This window comes from Vanessa cardui, chromosome 18, assembly GCF_905220365.1.
Source record: "Vanessa cardui chromosome 18, ilVanCard2.1, whole genome shotgun sequence".
NCBI lineage: Eukaryota > Metazoa > Arthropoda > Insecta > Lepidoptera > Nymphalidae > Vanessa > Vanessa cardui.
In genome coordinates this window covers 3,116,474-3,134,093 of record NC_061140.1, presented here as the reverse complement: position 1 = coordinate 3,134,093, position 17,620 = coordinate 3,116,474, and the positions used below count along the sequence as shown (strand labels likewise).

General features: G+C 33.0%; 2 protein-coding genes across 9 annotated transcripts in view; one reads left to right on the top strand and one right to left on the bottom strand.

The window, feature by feature from the left end:
* LOC124537682 (transient receptor potential cation channel trpm) overlaps nt 1–17,620 on the bottom strand; it is a 347,813-nt gene that overhangs the window by 218,139 nt on the left and 112,054 nt on the right. The gene's annotated exons all lie outside the window — the stretch shown is intronic.
* On the top strand, nt 5,300–9,996 carry LOC124537684 (esterase FE4-like). The gene is made up of 3 exons (XM_047114609.1): nt 5,300–5,548; nt 7,548–8,791; nt 9,126–9,996. Exons 1-3 carry the CDS (start codon nt 5,378–5,380, stop codon nt 9,388–9,390), a joined length of 1,680 nt encoding a protein of 559 aa, XP_046970565.1. The 5' UTR covers nt 5,300–5,377; the 3' UTR covers nt 9,391–9,996.

The following is a 17,620-nucleotide window of genomic DNA, read 5'->3' as shown; positions in this document are numbered from 1 at the left end:
GTGAATAACAAGTATATATATTTGCTACTTATTAATTTTTATCAAATTTAAGTAGCTTTGAAATTATAAAAAATGTAGTTGGAACCGGAGTAAGTGTCTGCCATTGAATTTTTCTATATATTTTAAGGTATCAAAAGGGCAGACTTGCTGCGATCACGTTTTGAAAGTCAATTTTGACGCCTTTCGACTCCATTTCACGCTCAAAGGAACCCTGGATGGCACCACCTTCATTTCACCAATATGAAAGGGTGAAGCTGTATACCTGGCAGTAATATGGATCTTGCTACTATACCGCAAGTTTGTTGACTGGCACTCAGTCTGTAGGTATTAATACAGTTTACATACTACAAACCGCGACTTCGCTTCAGATTATGTATTCGCTTTAGTTGCTTCACTATAATGCTGCACGTGCTCCAACTAGCTTTTGTTGTTGTTGACGTTTAATTGCATATTTCTTTTTTAATTGATCTTAAAATAGCAAGTGTGCTTTAAAAACAATTAATGTCTTACTATAGAAAAAATCATCAACTGCGACGTGGAAACAATGCTTTATTATACTGATAAACAGTTAGGTGTAAACGAATAATATTGTTTTAAGCTTTAGTTTAGAACGAAAATTTAACTTATTACTTACTACACACTTACGATATATCATACGTGTAGCAATGGAGAATGTTACTAGGTATGCCAAATCACTTGAAATGTTTTCTCAGTAAAGCCTGTACGTATACAAATACACTAGTTTTTGTTTTATTCAAAAATACCTAGTAGTTTTGATTTTATAGGCAATCAAAGTTGCGAAAAATATCGAATCCCGCTAACAGCCGCGCGAGTGCTGTGACGTCATTTCACAACGCGCCGCGCGGGAAGCGTACCGCTTAGTATCACTTTTTATCATAACTCGGTTCCCTATCGAGATACGAAAATTTTTATGGAATATTTTTTTTTGCTTTTTGTACGACCTACAATTAAGGTACTATACATTTTCATGTATCGATCATCGTTATCGAGATTTCGATTAAAAAAACACGAATTTTGGGAGAGTAGTAGAGAATAGTTTTTCGCTATTTCCTTTTTTCTCGTGGTAATCCAAAAATTACTTTAATAAAACTTATAGAGTGTGTTCCGATCTTTTTTTGCCGCTGGAAAAACGCTTTACGCGCTTCCCCCACGTGATGGAAAGTGGGGGGGGGGTGTGGGACTCCCCGGAGCCCTGAACGCCGAGTGCGCCCAAGCACACCGGGATTACCCACTAAAACACCAGCGGTACCCTCTCCGTCTTTCGGCGGACGCCACGGGATCGCTTACGCATGCTACCGTGACGGAGTGTGTTCCGACCTACAAATTCGTAATAATTACAAAAAAATATAATAACACGTGGTCATTTTTGCCACACGTTTTTCGTTTTTTTTTTTCACGGATTATCGCAGCACCTTCGCGAATAACTCTTAATCTTTCTTCGCCATTATCCTTTTTTTTCATCGTACCATTTCTCAAAGAGTACTTTAAAACCGATATTTACTTCCTATGTGAATATGATCTTTACACAAACGTAATAACTTGTAATATTATATGACCTAATATATTCGTCAATTTGACAATATATTATAATATACTTCTTATTATAATATATAGTCGATTTACATACATGCACTCGCTTTCTCGGGTTGAACTGACGCGAGCGTCGAATAGCGTCGAATGGCGCGATAGGGAGCTATTTTTATTGATTTACAATCACATTACAAATCGGCAGTAATCGATTTTATTAAATTTGCCGATGCTACATCTAAATTGTGTCGTACAATACCAGGAACAATAATGCTTGCGGTATGTTTTGCAACAATAACGTATAAAGTACATTAGAGTTAGATAGAATATGATAAGATAAGTAAACGTTTGAAAGTCAATATTTTTTTATCGAAATATCTGAAGTGATTCCATGAAGACACGTGAGTCATTGACCCTAAGTACAGCATTAGAATTCATTGGGTACTTTTACCTATAAGACATTCATACAGTTGGTACAGTGTAATTTTTTTTCTGCAATTTGCAAATATAATATGTTTTAAATAATTGTTTTGATAATAATAATAACTTAATTATAATCAAAGTCTACTAACAGCCTAAAACAGTATCATTCGCTGTGGATATTGTGTATTTTTCTATCGACATGTTTCGGGTTGTAAGTTATTAATCTGTAATTAATTTATCAATTTCTTAACGTGCACTGTTTCTTCAAACAAGAAATGAGTTCTCTAGTTATTGTGGGTAGGTATTACACGACTTCTTACTCAAATTATTTGATAAAATTATTTAGGAATACTATTTATATCAACATCGAACTTCTGATGTGACCTGGTACTACCACTACTTTAGGTAAGCTACGAGGTGGAAATATATTTCAACAAAAACAATGCAGGATCTGAAAGTCTCTACAACTCCGGAGAAACACTAATTTCTTAATTTATCTTCGAAAGTAAGTGTAAAGTGAAATAACCATAATTATATTACCAACCGTTTTGAATAAATATACATACAGATATGTATGAAAGACTCGAGAAACGATCACGTTTTCTGAGTATATAACAAGAAACATCCATGTCGCTTAATTTTGTTAGAGCGCTCATAAAATATTCGCAACAGTAGTTCGTAACGTAAATCACCAATTGCCAGAACGCGTTACGTTACGTTTAACTACCGAAGACCACCAGGTGTCTACACAACATATACTTCTAGTTATACTGCATTAGAATTAAAGTACGGACTCCATTGCAAGGAATTTCAATATAAAGAATATCAAACAATCAGTTTTGCCCTAACACAGGGCAGAATGATATAAGCGTTCCTTCAAATTCCCTCACATGGATTTTTCTTCTATTTACTATATTTTTTAATTAATAGAAACATACAAACAAACACAAAAACTAAGATAAAAGGTACAGGTAAAAGGTACAGGTCTGGGAAGGTACTTCGTTTAAACAGCAATACTTATTGCTGAGATCTAGTTTGAAGTGTTCGTGAGCCAGTAGTATAGGCATAAAACATACACACTAAGATTAGGAGTGCGTTGGCAATATTAAGGAAGGCTTATATTATTATTACTAATTTCTGGGCGGTCGTTACCATCATGCTGCTAATTTGAAAACTTTAAAAAATATATACACAGTTCTCATGTTCTTATCATTATTGAATAATGTATACAATTTTATCTTTGATGTATATTTGAATTTCGAATATATAGTCTTATATCGTTGAAATATGTTAATTATAAATACACGATCAGCCAGTAATAATAGTGCAGTCTAATATAAAAATTATAAACGAAGTATTCCGATTTCATTGAATAATGGATAATACAAGTATTGTCTTGGAATAATAACATTACATAATATATGCTCTCTCTTTCAGACTAAATAAACAGTACGGTTAGAAAAAAAATCCTAGCTTTTTTTATGGAATAGGTTGGCGGACGAGCATAGGTAAGTGGACACCATAACCTATAGACAATGAAGCTGTAAGAAATATTAACTATTTCTTACATCGTTAATGCGCTACGAACCTTGGGAATTAAGATGTTATGTCCCTTGTGCCTTTAGGTACACAACAATACTGAGTGAGTACCTACTGTTATTTGGCGGTAGAATAACTGATGAGAGGATGGTACACCAAGAAACATGTCTTTATTTATAACACGACACTTCACTTAACTACTTATATACAAATTAATTTAACTTTCCAAGTTTCGAGAACAATTTCGTCGACGTCAAAAGTCAAAACGCCAATTTTTCAAAAATTAATAATGAATATTATAGATATATGTTCAAGTTCTCAATCAATACATCCCTTTAATTTGATGTTTAATGTTTTTGCTTTTGTTCTTCTTAGCTGGAATAAAAGTCGGGACAAGTAATTAGTCTGTATAACTCTACGTATGGTTCGTATATATCCCTCTCATTTCTCCCATTTGAAGTTAGTTGGTAGTCCAAAAAATATTCCCCACTTAATAAAATACATTATTATATACACAGGCATACATTATGGCAACAAAGGACATAGCATCTTAGTTCCCAAGGTTGGTGGCACATTGACGAAGTAAGAAAAAAGTTAATATTTCTTACAGCTTCACTGTCTATGGGTGATGGTGACCACTTACCGTCAGGTGGCCCATATGCTCGTCTGCCAACCTATACCATAAAATAAAAATAAATAAAATAAACCTATTGTCCAAATTGCGTCTACTAGTAATCTTAGCGGTCAGATCAAACGAATGTTTTGTCTCTTTCACACTCAATAAACACCATAGGTAACGATTAGGATAATGCTGAGCTCTTCTGACTAATAGCATGACTAGTATCGTAAATAAAACATCCTATCTGCTCTTAGTTTAAACAAACGTAAGTCAAGGTCAAAATATTTATAACACAAAAGGAAAAAAAATACATGACAATCTAAATTGGAAAAAAAATACATGACAATCTAAAAGTCGGTAGTCCATACAAATATATATATATATATATATATATATATATATATATATATATATATATATATATATATATATATTTGTATGGACAAACAGGATGTCTACCGACTTTTAGATTGTCATGTATTTTTTTTCCAATTTCGAAAATAACGTCGTAATTTATTTCGTAAAATATTTCTTAGTTTCTTATTGAAATAAAAGTTTACTACGATTTTCTTGTTTCTAATAATAATAGTAGTCATAATAATAGTCTGATAAGAGAACTTTCAAATTGCTATGCTATCTCAGCTCCATGTTTTGGGGCGCATTGACAATACGTGAATATTTCTTACTGCGCCAATTTATATGGGCATACCGGCTTATCATAACCCATTTATACGTCTATTTACCAGAATTATTAATAAATATCATGATATAACACAGACATAAAAAGAGATATAAAGGCTAAAACGGCTTAGCAATGATAACGATGTCCTAATTGATACTATATCAGTACTAAAAGATAGCAAATGTTCTATTCGTTATCAACACATCGTATTTGGTTGCGATGCGAATAATTCTAAGTAATTGAATGAATTTATACTCGCTTAGAGTTTACAGAAATAAAATATATCGAAGTGTAATAAATAACAGAGAGTACTTGTCGTTGAAGTACAATTAAGGTGAACGCATATCAATAATTCAAACAATATTAACCTATTTGTATTAAAATATATAAAGAATAAAGTCACGAGCATATGACGAATCGATACTTATTCGATTTTTTTTTAATCGCAACTGTGCATGACTACAGCGAAGCCACTCAGAATAAAGTACTCACCATTCGGCATTCAGTCCTTGGCGGAACAGTAAACGTATAGCACGTGCGTTCGGTAACATTTGCATGTGTGAGTTATGTTGTTATTCGTGTGCCTGTGTGCGATAGCGGCTGCGTCCGCGCAAGACGCGCCAACGGTGAACATAACGCAAGGTGTGATAATAGGATCTCGAGTAGCCGATGGAAATTACATATCATTCTATGGAATTCATTATGGCGGTTCGACCTCGGGTGAAAATAGATTCAAGGTAATTGTGTTATTAAGAAATATGATAATAGAGTTCAGTTTTCCTTAAAATAAAATATGAGATATAATATTATTGTTTACGTACATCTGTAACAAATTATAAATACAAGGATAAAAATATTCGCGCAATTATTATCTTTAAAGATTATAAGCTGTAGAGTCATTAAGATGCTGTAGAGTGTTCAACTGAATCTTAGATTCATACAAATAAAATCGATAATTAAACAAAACATTTTTATTTAAACTTACATAGCTTACTTACTTATTTAAATTAACGTAATTATGCGATAATCATTCAGTAACGATTATTAATCATTGATAAATAAATTAGTCTTATTGGTATATTTATCATTAATCATTTATTAATGATAACACTAATGATAAAAATGCATTTTTTTACTCCAATCAATCACACCATTTTTTTATAATACATTTCATACTTGCTGTGCCCGCGACATTATACGCATTTGAATTTTACAAAAAAATATTATTGTAGCCTAAGTTACTCCTTGTTATGTCAGTTACCTCCCAGTGAAAGTTCCATCAAAATCGGTCCAGCGTTCTAGAGATTAGCCGGAACAAACAGATAGACAAAAATTGTAAAAAATGTTATTTTGGTATATGTACCGTATATACATATATATGCATTGAGTATAAAAGGGCTATTTTAATTGTCTTAATATTACAAACAGACAATCCAATTTTGTTATAATGTATAGATTTAAAGTGTTGCTAAGGCCCTTCCCACATATAATTCGATGACTTCATTCGTTTGGAACAATCCATTAAATCCTAGTTTAATTTTGGACACCGACTAATATACTGTAATTGAATTACATTCCGGAGCGCGAATTATAACATGTAATTGATCCTAATAATTATCTCATATACTTATCGTGCTTTGAACTTGCTCAAACAGATCTTATGTTAAAGGAAATTGTGACGTAACTCATAAAACACAACGTTTAAATTTAAATGCAGATAAATTTTCATGTTTTTATGCGCATGCAGTTTTGTGGCAAGTCAATAAAAAGAAGAAATCTCCAAAACTGGTTTACAGTACTGATTAATTTGAATGTTTTACAAAACAGCCTATTAGTAACAATAGCTTGAAACCTCTTGTAGCTATAATGCAACTTTGTATTGTAGTTTTAAATTGTCGTGTACTTTTAATTACTGAAATCACTTTACGTCAGAGTAAAATTATTGTTAATTTTTAAATAGCCAAACTATGATATCGTGTACACACGATGTGTCATTTTGTGTGAAACATTACATACTTCATCTATGCAAGTTTACAAAATAATATTCAAGCAACCATTAAAAAACGAAACACACATATAAAAAAGCATTAAGAAATAAGGCATATTATTTAATAAAAGATTAAGGATAAAATGCGTTGGATTGGTATGAATGGGTCTCGGTACTTTACTGATATAAGTGTATAATTATAGTGATGGAAAAGAGTACCTACTGAGTTTCTTACCGGTGATTCTCGTTTAAGCCAAGCTGTGACAACTTTACATTTAATTCAACATTGTAACATGACCATTCAAAATTGCTGTTATGAGCCTGACGTGATTTTGATTAGAGTTAAATATAAGAAAGTAAATAGTAAAAAGAATAAAAATATTAATAGTAAAAAGAAACTATAAATGGATGACATAAGTATAGGTGAATTTTCAAGAAATATGATAAACTGTACATCGATAAGATTATACGTTTTCTACGTATCTGAAGTTGTTTGTTAATTTGATAAGATAGATAAACAGACTTGTTTATTTAAAAGATAAAAAATAACAGTGATTGCATTATAGCATAGGCCAAGTGTTCATTTCTCAAACTATATTTTACCTGTTCTACGATTTTTCATATTGATATACCTAACTCACCAACCAACATTTACTAAACAATCTTGATCGTGTGGTAAACTGTTATGTTCTCAGAAAAAGTAGTTCTTGATTGTAGCTATTTATACAAAATTGTCTATTTATTTTCAGGCACCAACTGACCCTCCTATATACCCTGGCGAATACCATGCTGTCAGCAGTGACGTAATATGCGCCCAACCGTCACCACGTGGACTTATTGGTATTGAAGACTGTCTCGTCCTGAACATTCACACAAAGAACCTGACGACGCCAAAACCAGTAATAGTATGGCTTGAAGGCGAAGAATATCAAGCGACGGGCAAGATTTTGTATTCCTTTAAGGAACTAGTTGAAAAAGATGTAGTTGTTGTTTCTATTAACTATCGGCTATCCATCTTTGGTTTTCTATGTCTAGGCGTTCCAGAAGCACCTGGTAATGCTGGATTAAAAGACATTATTCATGGATTAAAATGGATTCAATCTAACATAGCCGCTTTTGGAGGCGATCCTAGCAAAGTAACATTGTTAGGTCATGGATCTGGAGCAGCTATGGTAGATCTGATCACTTTGTCGCCGTTATCTCGGGGCTTAGTACATAATGCCATGGTACTTAGTGGTTCAGCATTGGCTCCATGGGCAATAGCGTATGACCCTATCGGTTATGCACAAAAATTTGGAGAGAAATTGGAATATACTGGCAAAAGTCCTGCTGAATTAGCAAAACGGCTTGTTAATACCGACATAAATGTACTTTCCAGCGTACTTAATGATTTTGAATTCTATAACAATACGCCATTATTTGCTCCCTGCATTGAAAACGCTAAATTGAATCCAAATGGAACATTTCTTGCTGATGCTCCGATTAACATATTGAGATCTGGTAACTATACAGATATACCTTATGTGGCTGGTTTCACAGACAGGGAAGGTACGTTGCGTGCTAAAGAAGCAGCTCATGATAACTGGCTTGGAAAGATGGATAGGAACTTTGAGGACTTTTTAACGGCAGACCTTGCGTTTAAGACCACAAATGATAAGTTAAACGCAAGCAAAACTATTCGTGAATTCTATTTCAAACAACGCACGGTTAATATGGAAACTATTGAAGACTTCTTAGACTTCCAAGGAGACATTTTAATACTAGTACCAGTTACAAGAGGAGCAATTGAGAGAGCCCTAACTTCAAAATCTGAAGTAAGAATGTTTGAATTTGCATTCAGAGGTGCAAAGAACTCTGACTGGGCGTATCCCCAAATTCCCTTGACCGGCGTGAGGCACGGTGGTATTCTGAATTATCTGTTTAATTACGATTTACAAGAAAAATCTGCAAAAACATCGATTATTGACCGAACAGTGCATTTTGTTAACACAGGGTAAGTAAATATAAAAAAATCAAAACAATATTGAAACTATTTATGTATTTCAAATTAAGACTTATGTTACATTGGTAAAATAAGTATGGTTTATGTAATTGAGTACACGTGCAAGCCTTAATGGCCTTATAACCTGGAAATTTGCGTTCGAAACGATGGCGGCAATTCTTCGGAATAATTTTCCATTTATATCAAAAAGTCTTAAACAGATTTGTATCATCAAAATTTGACAAACACGTTTTCAGGGCAATTGACCACTCTTATACACGTGAGCGAATCTTTGTGCAGAAACTATCTAATGTATAAATTCTAACTTTTATTTTTCAACTTTAAGGATACCTCAGCCAACAAACAGCGTGGAATGGAGACCCATAAAAAACAGTGTCAACTTGCTGTACTTCAGCGGAGGGGAAGTTCAACCTGACGTTACAGTCTACAAGGAAGAAGGATTGGGCAATCGCAACAGTGAACGGACAGACTTTTGGCACAAGATTTTCGATGAATATTATCAACCTCCAAGACCAGTATCGTCTGCGAATAATCTATTAAGTTTTGGAATAATTACATTAATCACACATATTATAGTGACACTTTTTTAACTATTATAATTTAAAATACTTTTTATAAGGCAATTATTTCTGTGAGTGACAATTTTTTTGGCATGTACCCTTAAATAGTTTAATTGCTTTTCGGTCAATCAGGAGAAAGTTTAATTTGTATATTGTTGATTTATAAAACTATAAATATATACATATAAGTAATATATTCATAAAAAACAACAAGGATTTTATACCAATAGATCGATTTAAAAAAATAGTTGCAGTGAAATCATGTACAAGTGGATTAGTGGGTAAGATACTAACAGTATTAAGGCATATCGTTTAAGACTTTTTGCATTTTATATTCAATAAGGAATTTGAATTACATTGCTTAATATCTATGAGCATTATCAACGATAGTCTGAGTTAAAAATAAAATGTATGTGTTAGAATAAGTTATGTACAGTAAAAAGTGCTCTAAATGTTACATCCATCACATATATATGTATTTTAAATTTTTATTAGTGTCATTATGACAATAACGCAGCTATCATAATATTAAGTATTAAATAAAAGTACTTATTGTTAATGTTTTTTTATAAATTTGACTGTTATTGTGCAAATATAAAACGATATTATTTCAAGAATAAATTGAAGGACATATTACGTTACGGGTATGATTTTCTTTATCCAAGTATGATTACCTACTATTATCTAGCTAGGTTGCTAATCCATGGATCTTGGGCGTAAACTCTCGGGTCGGGTCAAATTTGGAGCAGTGTTTACACTCCCGTGCCTAAAATATCATGTTAAATAATTGTTCCGCACCTGACCTCTCTACGATCGTGATGGTTTGCCATTCAATGGGATTATGCACCTGTGTTTGTATACAGAAATGAGCGCTGTAATATCTAGTAGTTGGTAACTGTTTCACTATCGGTACAAGTCTCCATCGAAACAAGTAACAAAAAAAACATTTTTGGTATTAAAATGTAACATTAAGTCTCCAGGTACAAACAACATTATTCTTTATTTTGTACAGCATACATTTAAAATTGCCAACGCAATCAGTTGCTTCTGTAATATTCCTTAAACAATCATGTATATCTGCGTCTCGTTTCAGCAGATTGATCGATGGGACAATGAAGAGGATAACTATATGTTTACCACCTGTTACAATTTTTGATCGAGTAGAGCTATTATTATTATACAAAGAATAAGGAAAGACGTTATAGAAATACTGTGTTACTTTAAAATTACTCGCCAATATAAATTTATATTATAGTATACCTAGTATATATATAGGTACAATCTCATACAAATAATGTATTAGATGATATATTGTTTGATAGACTATATATAGTATTTTATCTTGGACAAGTTTTTTTATACTCTGTGTTTTGTTATAACTCGCTACTAGATGGCGTTGTGTTGTTAGCACATATTCGTTACCTTTAAACCAAAGTCCATAGAAATATTATTATTCATATTAACACTGAGAAAATAGCGCAACTTGTATCAGGTACACATCTTATAATTATGGGTCTCCAATTCGTTTAGTACTATTATGCCTTCAAAATTAATTTGAGCATGTAATCGACCGAACCGATCAATCTCCATCGTGTCTTCTCCATCGCACATGACATTGACGACATAATCTGTGCTTCTTTTTGCACAAATAAAAGCAACAAAAACAAAGTTATATACTAGACCTATGAGTCGAGATGGCCCAGTGGTTAGAACGCGTGCATCTTAAGCGATGATTGCGGGTTAAAACCCAGGCAAGCACCGCTGTTTCATGTGCTTAATTTGTCTTTATAATTCATCTCGTGCTCAGCGGTAAAGGAAAACATCGTGAGGAAACCTGCATGTGACAAATTTCATAGAAATTCTGCAGCGTGGTGGAATATGTTCCAAACCTTCTCCTCAAACGGAGAGGAGGCCTTTAGCCCAGCAGTGGGAATTTACAGGCTGTTGTTGTTGACGTCGGATTCATCCTCGTTTTTGAGTTTGTGGTCCACAAACAACAAACGCTTCGCATAAAAAAGCTATAAGTTCTTTCTTGAGATTCAAGCTTGCGGCACACCAAATTTCATCAATTTTGATGCAGTAGTGTGATCATGAAATAGCGACAGACGAAGAGACTTACTTTCGCATTTTTAATATTAGTATATATTTCGAGAGAATAATTTATTTTGTTATTTTTAAAGGTTTTTCTTTGTTATACTTTATTCATTTTGTAACGATACTACAAACTAAATGTGCTATCCTGCTGTCTATGAATCGCCAGCATAACTGTATGTGTACATATTTGGGGTACCACGTTCTAATTTCTAATTAAAATGATAAATAATCGAATCTATTCGAGGATCTTTAGTCTTGAAATGGAAGGAAAGAAAACGGGATACCCCACAAAACCTGCTCCATAGCTTAACGGTCGTTATAAGTAAGGAGAATGAGTAAAAATAAAACAGAACCTCCGCGAAGGTCGCTAACCGTGAAACTATCTGTCGCTCACTGTCTCCATTTAAATGCTAAATAATTGCTCGAACCGTTTTTTTTGTAGAACCTTCATTTTTTAGTGCTTCAGCGATATAATTAGTTTAACGTAGCTATTAATTAAAATAACCTTTACAACTGGTGTCAAATTAAACAACTATTTATCATCACCCCACTGTTAAAGAGCAGTGCATTGTTACTGTATTTTACGTTCAATGTTGAGCAAAAAGATTAACAGCCTAATTTAATATTTCAGAAGATTAGCAGCTTATTGCAGCAATATAATATTAATATTATAAATGTGAAAGTAACTCTATTTGTCTGTCTATCTGTCGCTCTTTCACGACCAAACCGCTGACTGAATTTGACGAAATTTGGTATGAAGCAAACTTTAACTTAAAGAAGGGACATAAGCTACTTTTTTGCCTGACACAACCGACCCCAATTTTGACAACAAAACCCTTAAAAACAAGCGAAGCCGCGGGCGACTACTAGTTGATGAATAAAAATTAAGCATACGAAAGTCCAGACACGGCCTAAGTTTTAACCGCAGTCATTGATTGAGAGTCACGTGTTTTACGTCACTTGTGTCATATAGGATCTTTTAAATTGTGTGAGCCAGTGTAATTACAAGCGATCAAGACGGTATGATACATACCGTCTCATACCGTCATCATAATACCCTATATTTCCCGGTGACATCCCTTCTAAAGAAAATATTATGGCGTCTTTCCACCTGGTATCCTCACGGTACTGACAGCACAAATCAGTGAGTGACAATTCAAGAGCACTCACAAAGCCCACTTGGATCGAGTATCATATTGTTCTTACGACACTTTAAAAAATATCGTCCAATTATTTTTTAATGACGTGTAAATGATGTACGTTGCTGAAAGATGAAAAAGCTTTAATCTGGTCAAGGCATTATTTATAATGCCAAAAATAGTACTCCATCGTTTGTTTTGTGTAGTCTGTAAAATTACTTACCAAATCACGACAGCATTAAAGTAGCAGAATTTTCATGTACTTACCTGAAAAAAAAAGATGAACATAAAATTTCGATATTAACACTGGCAAGAAAAATATCTTTAAAAAAACTTATAATAAACATATAAATTTAAATAATATTAACTTGATTCAGATTTATGTGTTTAAATTTATATTTTAATCAAATATAAGTCTTGGAATTTATAGCAAAGATTTTTTTTGTCATGTATATAACCTTAAACAAAAGAACGGCAGAATTGGTATAATAAAGTTTCATCGGAGACGAATTATCAAGATGTAGTAGTCTCCGAATAGTTTTCCCTTTACCCTTCAAAAGTCGAACATCTTTACACGTAGACGTATAAATCTATCAAATCAATTTCGCACTTATCACTCTGTTATTAAGGTATCATTTCAGTTAAATCTTAGACACGAGCAGGTAAGCCGAAGGTGCGTAGTAATTTAAAATAAGGGTTTATGGAGTCCTGTGAAAATGGACAAAGAAAATACGCAATATTTTTCGTATTTTTTCGTTATCTTATCCTCCATATTCGAAGCGAACCATATTTTATAGCAGAAAAAAGAAAATTTTGGTAAAAATCGTAAAAAAGCCGTCCATAATAATGGATTTAATGAATTCACATTAGCTGAACTATATGTATTTAAAAATATAATATGCATTACATGTAATTGTAACTAACATGACTATATATTTTTAAATTTTGAAAACAAATTACTCACTACTGAGATTCTGGCCAGTTCTTGGTAGAATTTGCATTCCAAACTGGTGTTAGCCTCACTTAATATACTTGTTAAATGACGATTCAAAAGTGCTTGTAAAGGCCTACTTGGATAAAGTTAAACAAGAAATTATCACAACGCGATTGTAAAGTCTAAATACATAGCACTTATACATGAAACTACAAAGCTGTTAGTCGAACAGATGTAACCGCGGTATTCGATAGAAATAATATTATTTGAAACAATTCTTTCTCTACCGCTACAAATGAAAAAAGTTGTTCCATAAGCGTTGTTTATGTTGCCACCGCCTGGGATTTCGCTGGAACTGTGCAATCATGCTACGAATAATGAAACCGAAGTTACGTTAGACAAATATTTTAGATTATTCATATATATAAGGGCAATTTCTTTACTTCTTTAGTAAATTAATTCAGTATAAATTGCCCCAAGTTTGACAGAAATGGCGTGTCTCTTTCTTATATATGATGTTAGAAAGAGATTAGGGTTAAAGTATACTATATGCTAACAGCGCTTTGTACCCGTCTGGTACCACACGCTCATCAGGTATTCTACCACCGAACATGAATCCTTAGTATTGTCGCGTTACGGTTTTAAAGGTGAGCGAGTCAGAGTAATTACAGGCATAAGGGATATAATGTCTTAGTTCCCAAGAGTGGTAGCGCATTGACGATGTATGGAATGGTTAATATTATATACAGCGTCATAATAATGGGCGGTTAGGACCGCTTAACTTCAGGTTTTGCCGTCCGCGTTTCAATTACATAAAGTCTTTCAAAAAGCAAATCCTCGCTTAACAAAAGACGTTGGACATAAAGGCGAAAAATTTGGATAATATCCTCATTTCTCTATTTAACAACGCACTGAGACAGGGCCTTGCAGTAATTTTGAGGGGAGGCGGGACTTAAAATTGCGCCAATGGACCGATTCTTTTATAAAGTTAGTAGTTTGTAATAAATATATCTTGTTGTTTACGCACGTGTTACAGAAGAATGACGAAGACTGACTTACTAATACTATTAAATACTGAACGTTCATTGGTCGATTGTTGAGCTATCAGTGGATATCGACCATTCGGATCTGTTTTACTCTGAACACCGATTCAAAAAGTGGCAGTAAGATAAATATAAATATTAGTATTAGACATAATATAGGTCATATCGAAAAGGCATTATGTATTTTGCACTGTAAGCGACCTCCGTGTTCGAGTAGTGTATACCGGTTTTCATGGGAACGCGCTCCGAGGTCCCGAGTTCGATTCCCGGCCTCTAGGTGTTTGTGGTACCGCTAATACTTCTGATTTTCCATAACACAAGTGCTATAGGTACTCACATTGGGATCAGAGCAATGTATGTGATGATGTCCAATATTTATATTTTTATTTATTTATAAGCCATTCTTTACACTGTCAATGCGACATGTAGCTGATGAGCAAACTATATAAAGTCAGTATGCCATCACGAGAGTGTGACTTGTTTTGTCTATAAATCAAATGTTACTGTTCCATAAAATTCGTTGACGTACAATACTTGTTCTATTTAAACATGTAATATAATATAGTCTCGTAGTGATGTCTTCGTCTATATTTAAATATTGTTTACGGGAGACACACAGACATTTGAATTGCACCAATTTGATCGACTATTTGAACCACAGAATTGAAAAGTTAGAAATGTCAAATTAAAATAATATTTAGAAAACAAATTATATTTTGTGTTAAATCTGTTAGTAATATTTAGTGTAACATTATAAATATGTTCCATTATTTTTAAATGTAATTTTATTGTATAGTTAGATGAACGTGTATTTGGTGCACCTAAATAGTCACATAAAAAAAGAGGCGTAATACTCGATACAAGATTTTGTAGATGATAAAAAAGCGTGGAATTAATACCTATTGATTTCCACGCAGGATATATTAATTTAAATAATTGTATTAACTAACATGACTTTGTATATTTTAAATGTCGAAAAAGAGTAACTACCGAGTTTCTTGCTGGTTCTTCTCGGTAGAATCTATTTTTCGCACCGGTGGTAGCTTCACTTAATTGTTAAATGACGATTCAAAAGTGCTTGTAGAAGCCCACTTGAATAAAGTTTATTTTGATTTTGAATTTTGATTTTGACTACAGCCCATATAATTTGACGTTGTAAAATAATTTAAACATTCTTTAAATCGCCAATGCGCCACCAAATTTATGCACTGAGATTTTATGTCCCTTGTAATAATTCAAAGAGAGCAGCCGTATCACTTCCCTTTAAACCGGAACACAACAAGACTAAGTGTGGTATCGGGAGGATTAGAGAATATACATGTAATTTACCTGACAGTCTTCAAATTATTTCATTGATATTTTCGTCACAATTTTGATAAACTATCTCTTTCAAAAGGATATTTAATTGTCTTGTAATAGTTTAAGTTACAACAAATTTAACTACACATTTATTTGGCTTCAAAATCCCTTGGAAATTCCTCCAACTATTTTCGGCACAATACCAGTCTATGAATACTGCAATATAATTTCCAAGAACAATGATGAGATCTTATAAGCAGTTTCGAAATTCGGGATCATGCAGTGATAACGATTTACCAAAATACAAAACGATAGAAGCCAAAGAAAATAGTTTACGGATAGAAGTGTTTGAAGAGCATTATGATAATAAGACGGTGAAGCTCAAATCCTATTGAAAGCAAATCTGATTTGGGTGTGAATCACGCAACCCGAATGCAAAATGGCCACTTACCGCAAAATTCGTATAAAATGAGATTCACAAACAAATGAAAACTATTGCAGACGAAGAGAAATCATACTCGACGTGAAAAAGAATTGGCATGTTTTAAACATTTATATTTTACTCGTCAATAAGCCACCAAAAATATCGGTTGACAAACAGAACGATTCAGAATTCTAATTTGAATCGATATCACTTCGATGTCTGGAAATCCAAATCAGCACGATTTTTACGGTATTTTCTGTCTCGCAAAACTTTGTGGAACCTTTCACTTTTTTAACGAATCGATACGAAGTCGGAAACCTACAAGAAAAGAGCAGGTCTTCTAGCTATACTTTAAAAAAAGGAGAGCATAAGGTAGTGAACTGTTTTTACTTTAATTAACATTCTTTAATGTAAATGGCAATATTACTTTAGTTGTTGCAATGTTTTAATAATGGCCTAACTATAACTTTAGTATTTTTTTTAATAATGTCGTTGAGCACATAATCGAATCACCTTTAATCACTTCATCAAATGGAATGTCAAAATTATTTTTTAAAGAGGGATCATACCGTTCTTTTATAATTATTAACAAAATAAAGTACTCGACCATTTTCAAAATCGATTTAAATAAAGGGTTGGTGCTAATTTTATAATAACTATTTTAACCCCTGTTTTAACATCAAAAGGGGGCTGATTTCGAGTGTAGTTTCGTAAAATCGTTCTTAGCGGATATCTTCACCCCAAAGGATTCTAAACCCTACCTGATAAATTTCAAATTTATGGGTATTATAGTTTCCAATATTTCGTGTCATACATTTATCTGTAGATTGATCTGGATTCAATTTCGTTATAATGCTATAAATAATCGAAATACTGCGATTCTAACCATTAAAGAACGGACGTAACGAAATTACAACGTTGAATGCATCTTTGATAAACAAATTTAAAATTTTCTTATTTTGATTTCAACGAAATAGAACTATATTTAAATAGGCAAAGACAGACAGCTGTTTTTCAATCGTTTTTTTTTTATTTGGTATACATTGCAGGGGATCAATGTTATTATTAAAAAAATACGTGTAAGAGGAAATTAAAATAATACACGATACATACAAAAGCCTATGGAATTTTTTGACCACTGTGTGATCATTATTTAGTTAAAAAATATAAGCATGAACGTAAGTGACAACCACTCCTACTTGGCTGTCAAAATTATTTTCCTTCCTTCCTTTCTTCCGTTTCGAGTGTGCTGGAAGTATATTTTAATGGAGAACCATGCAACCATACTTAAATCCCTTTTATAAATCATTTAAAGCCGATTTCTACA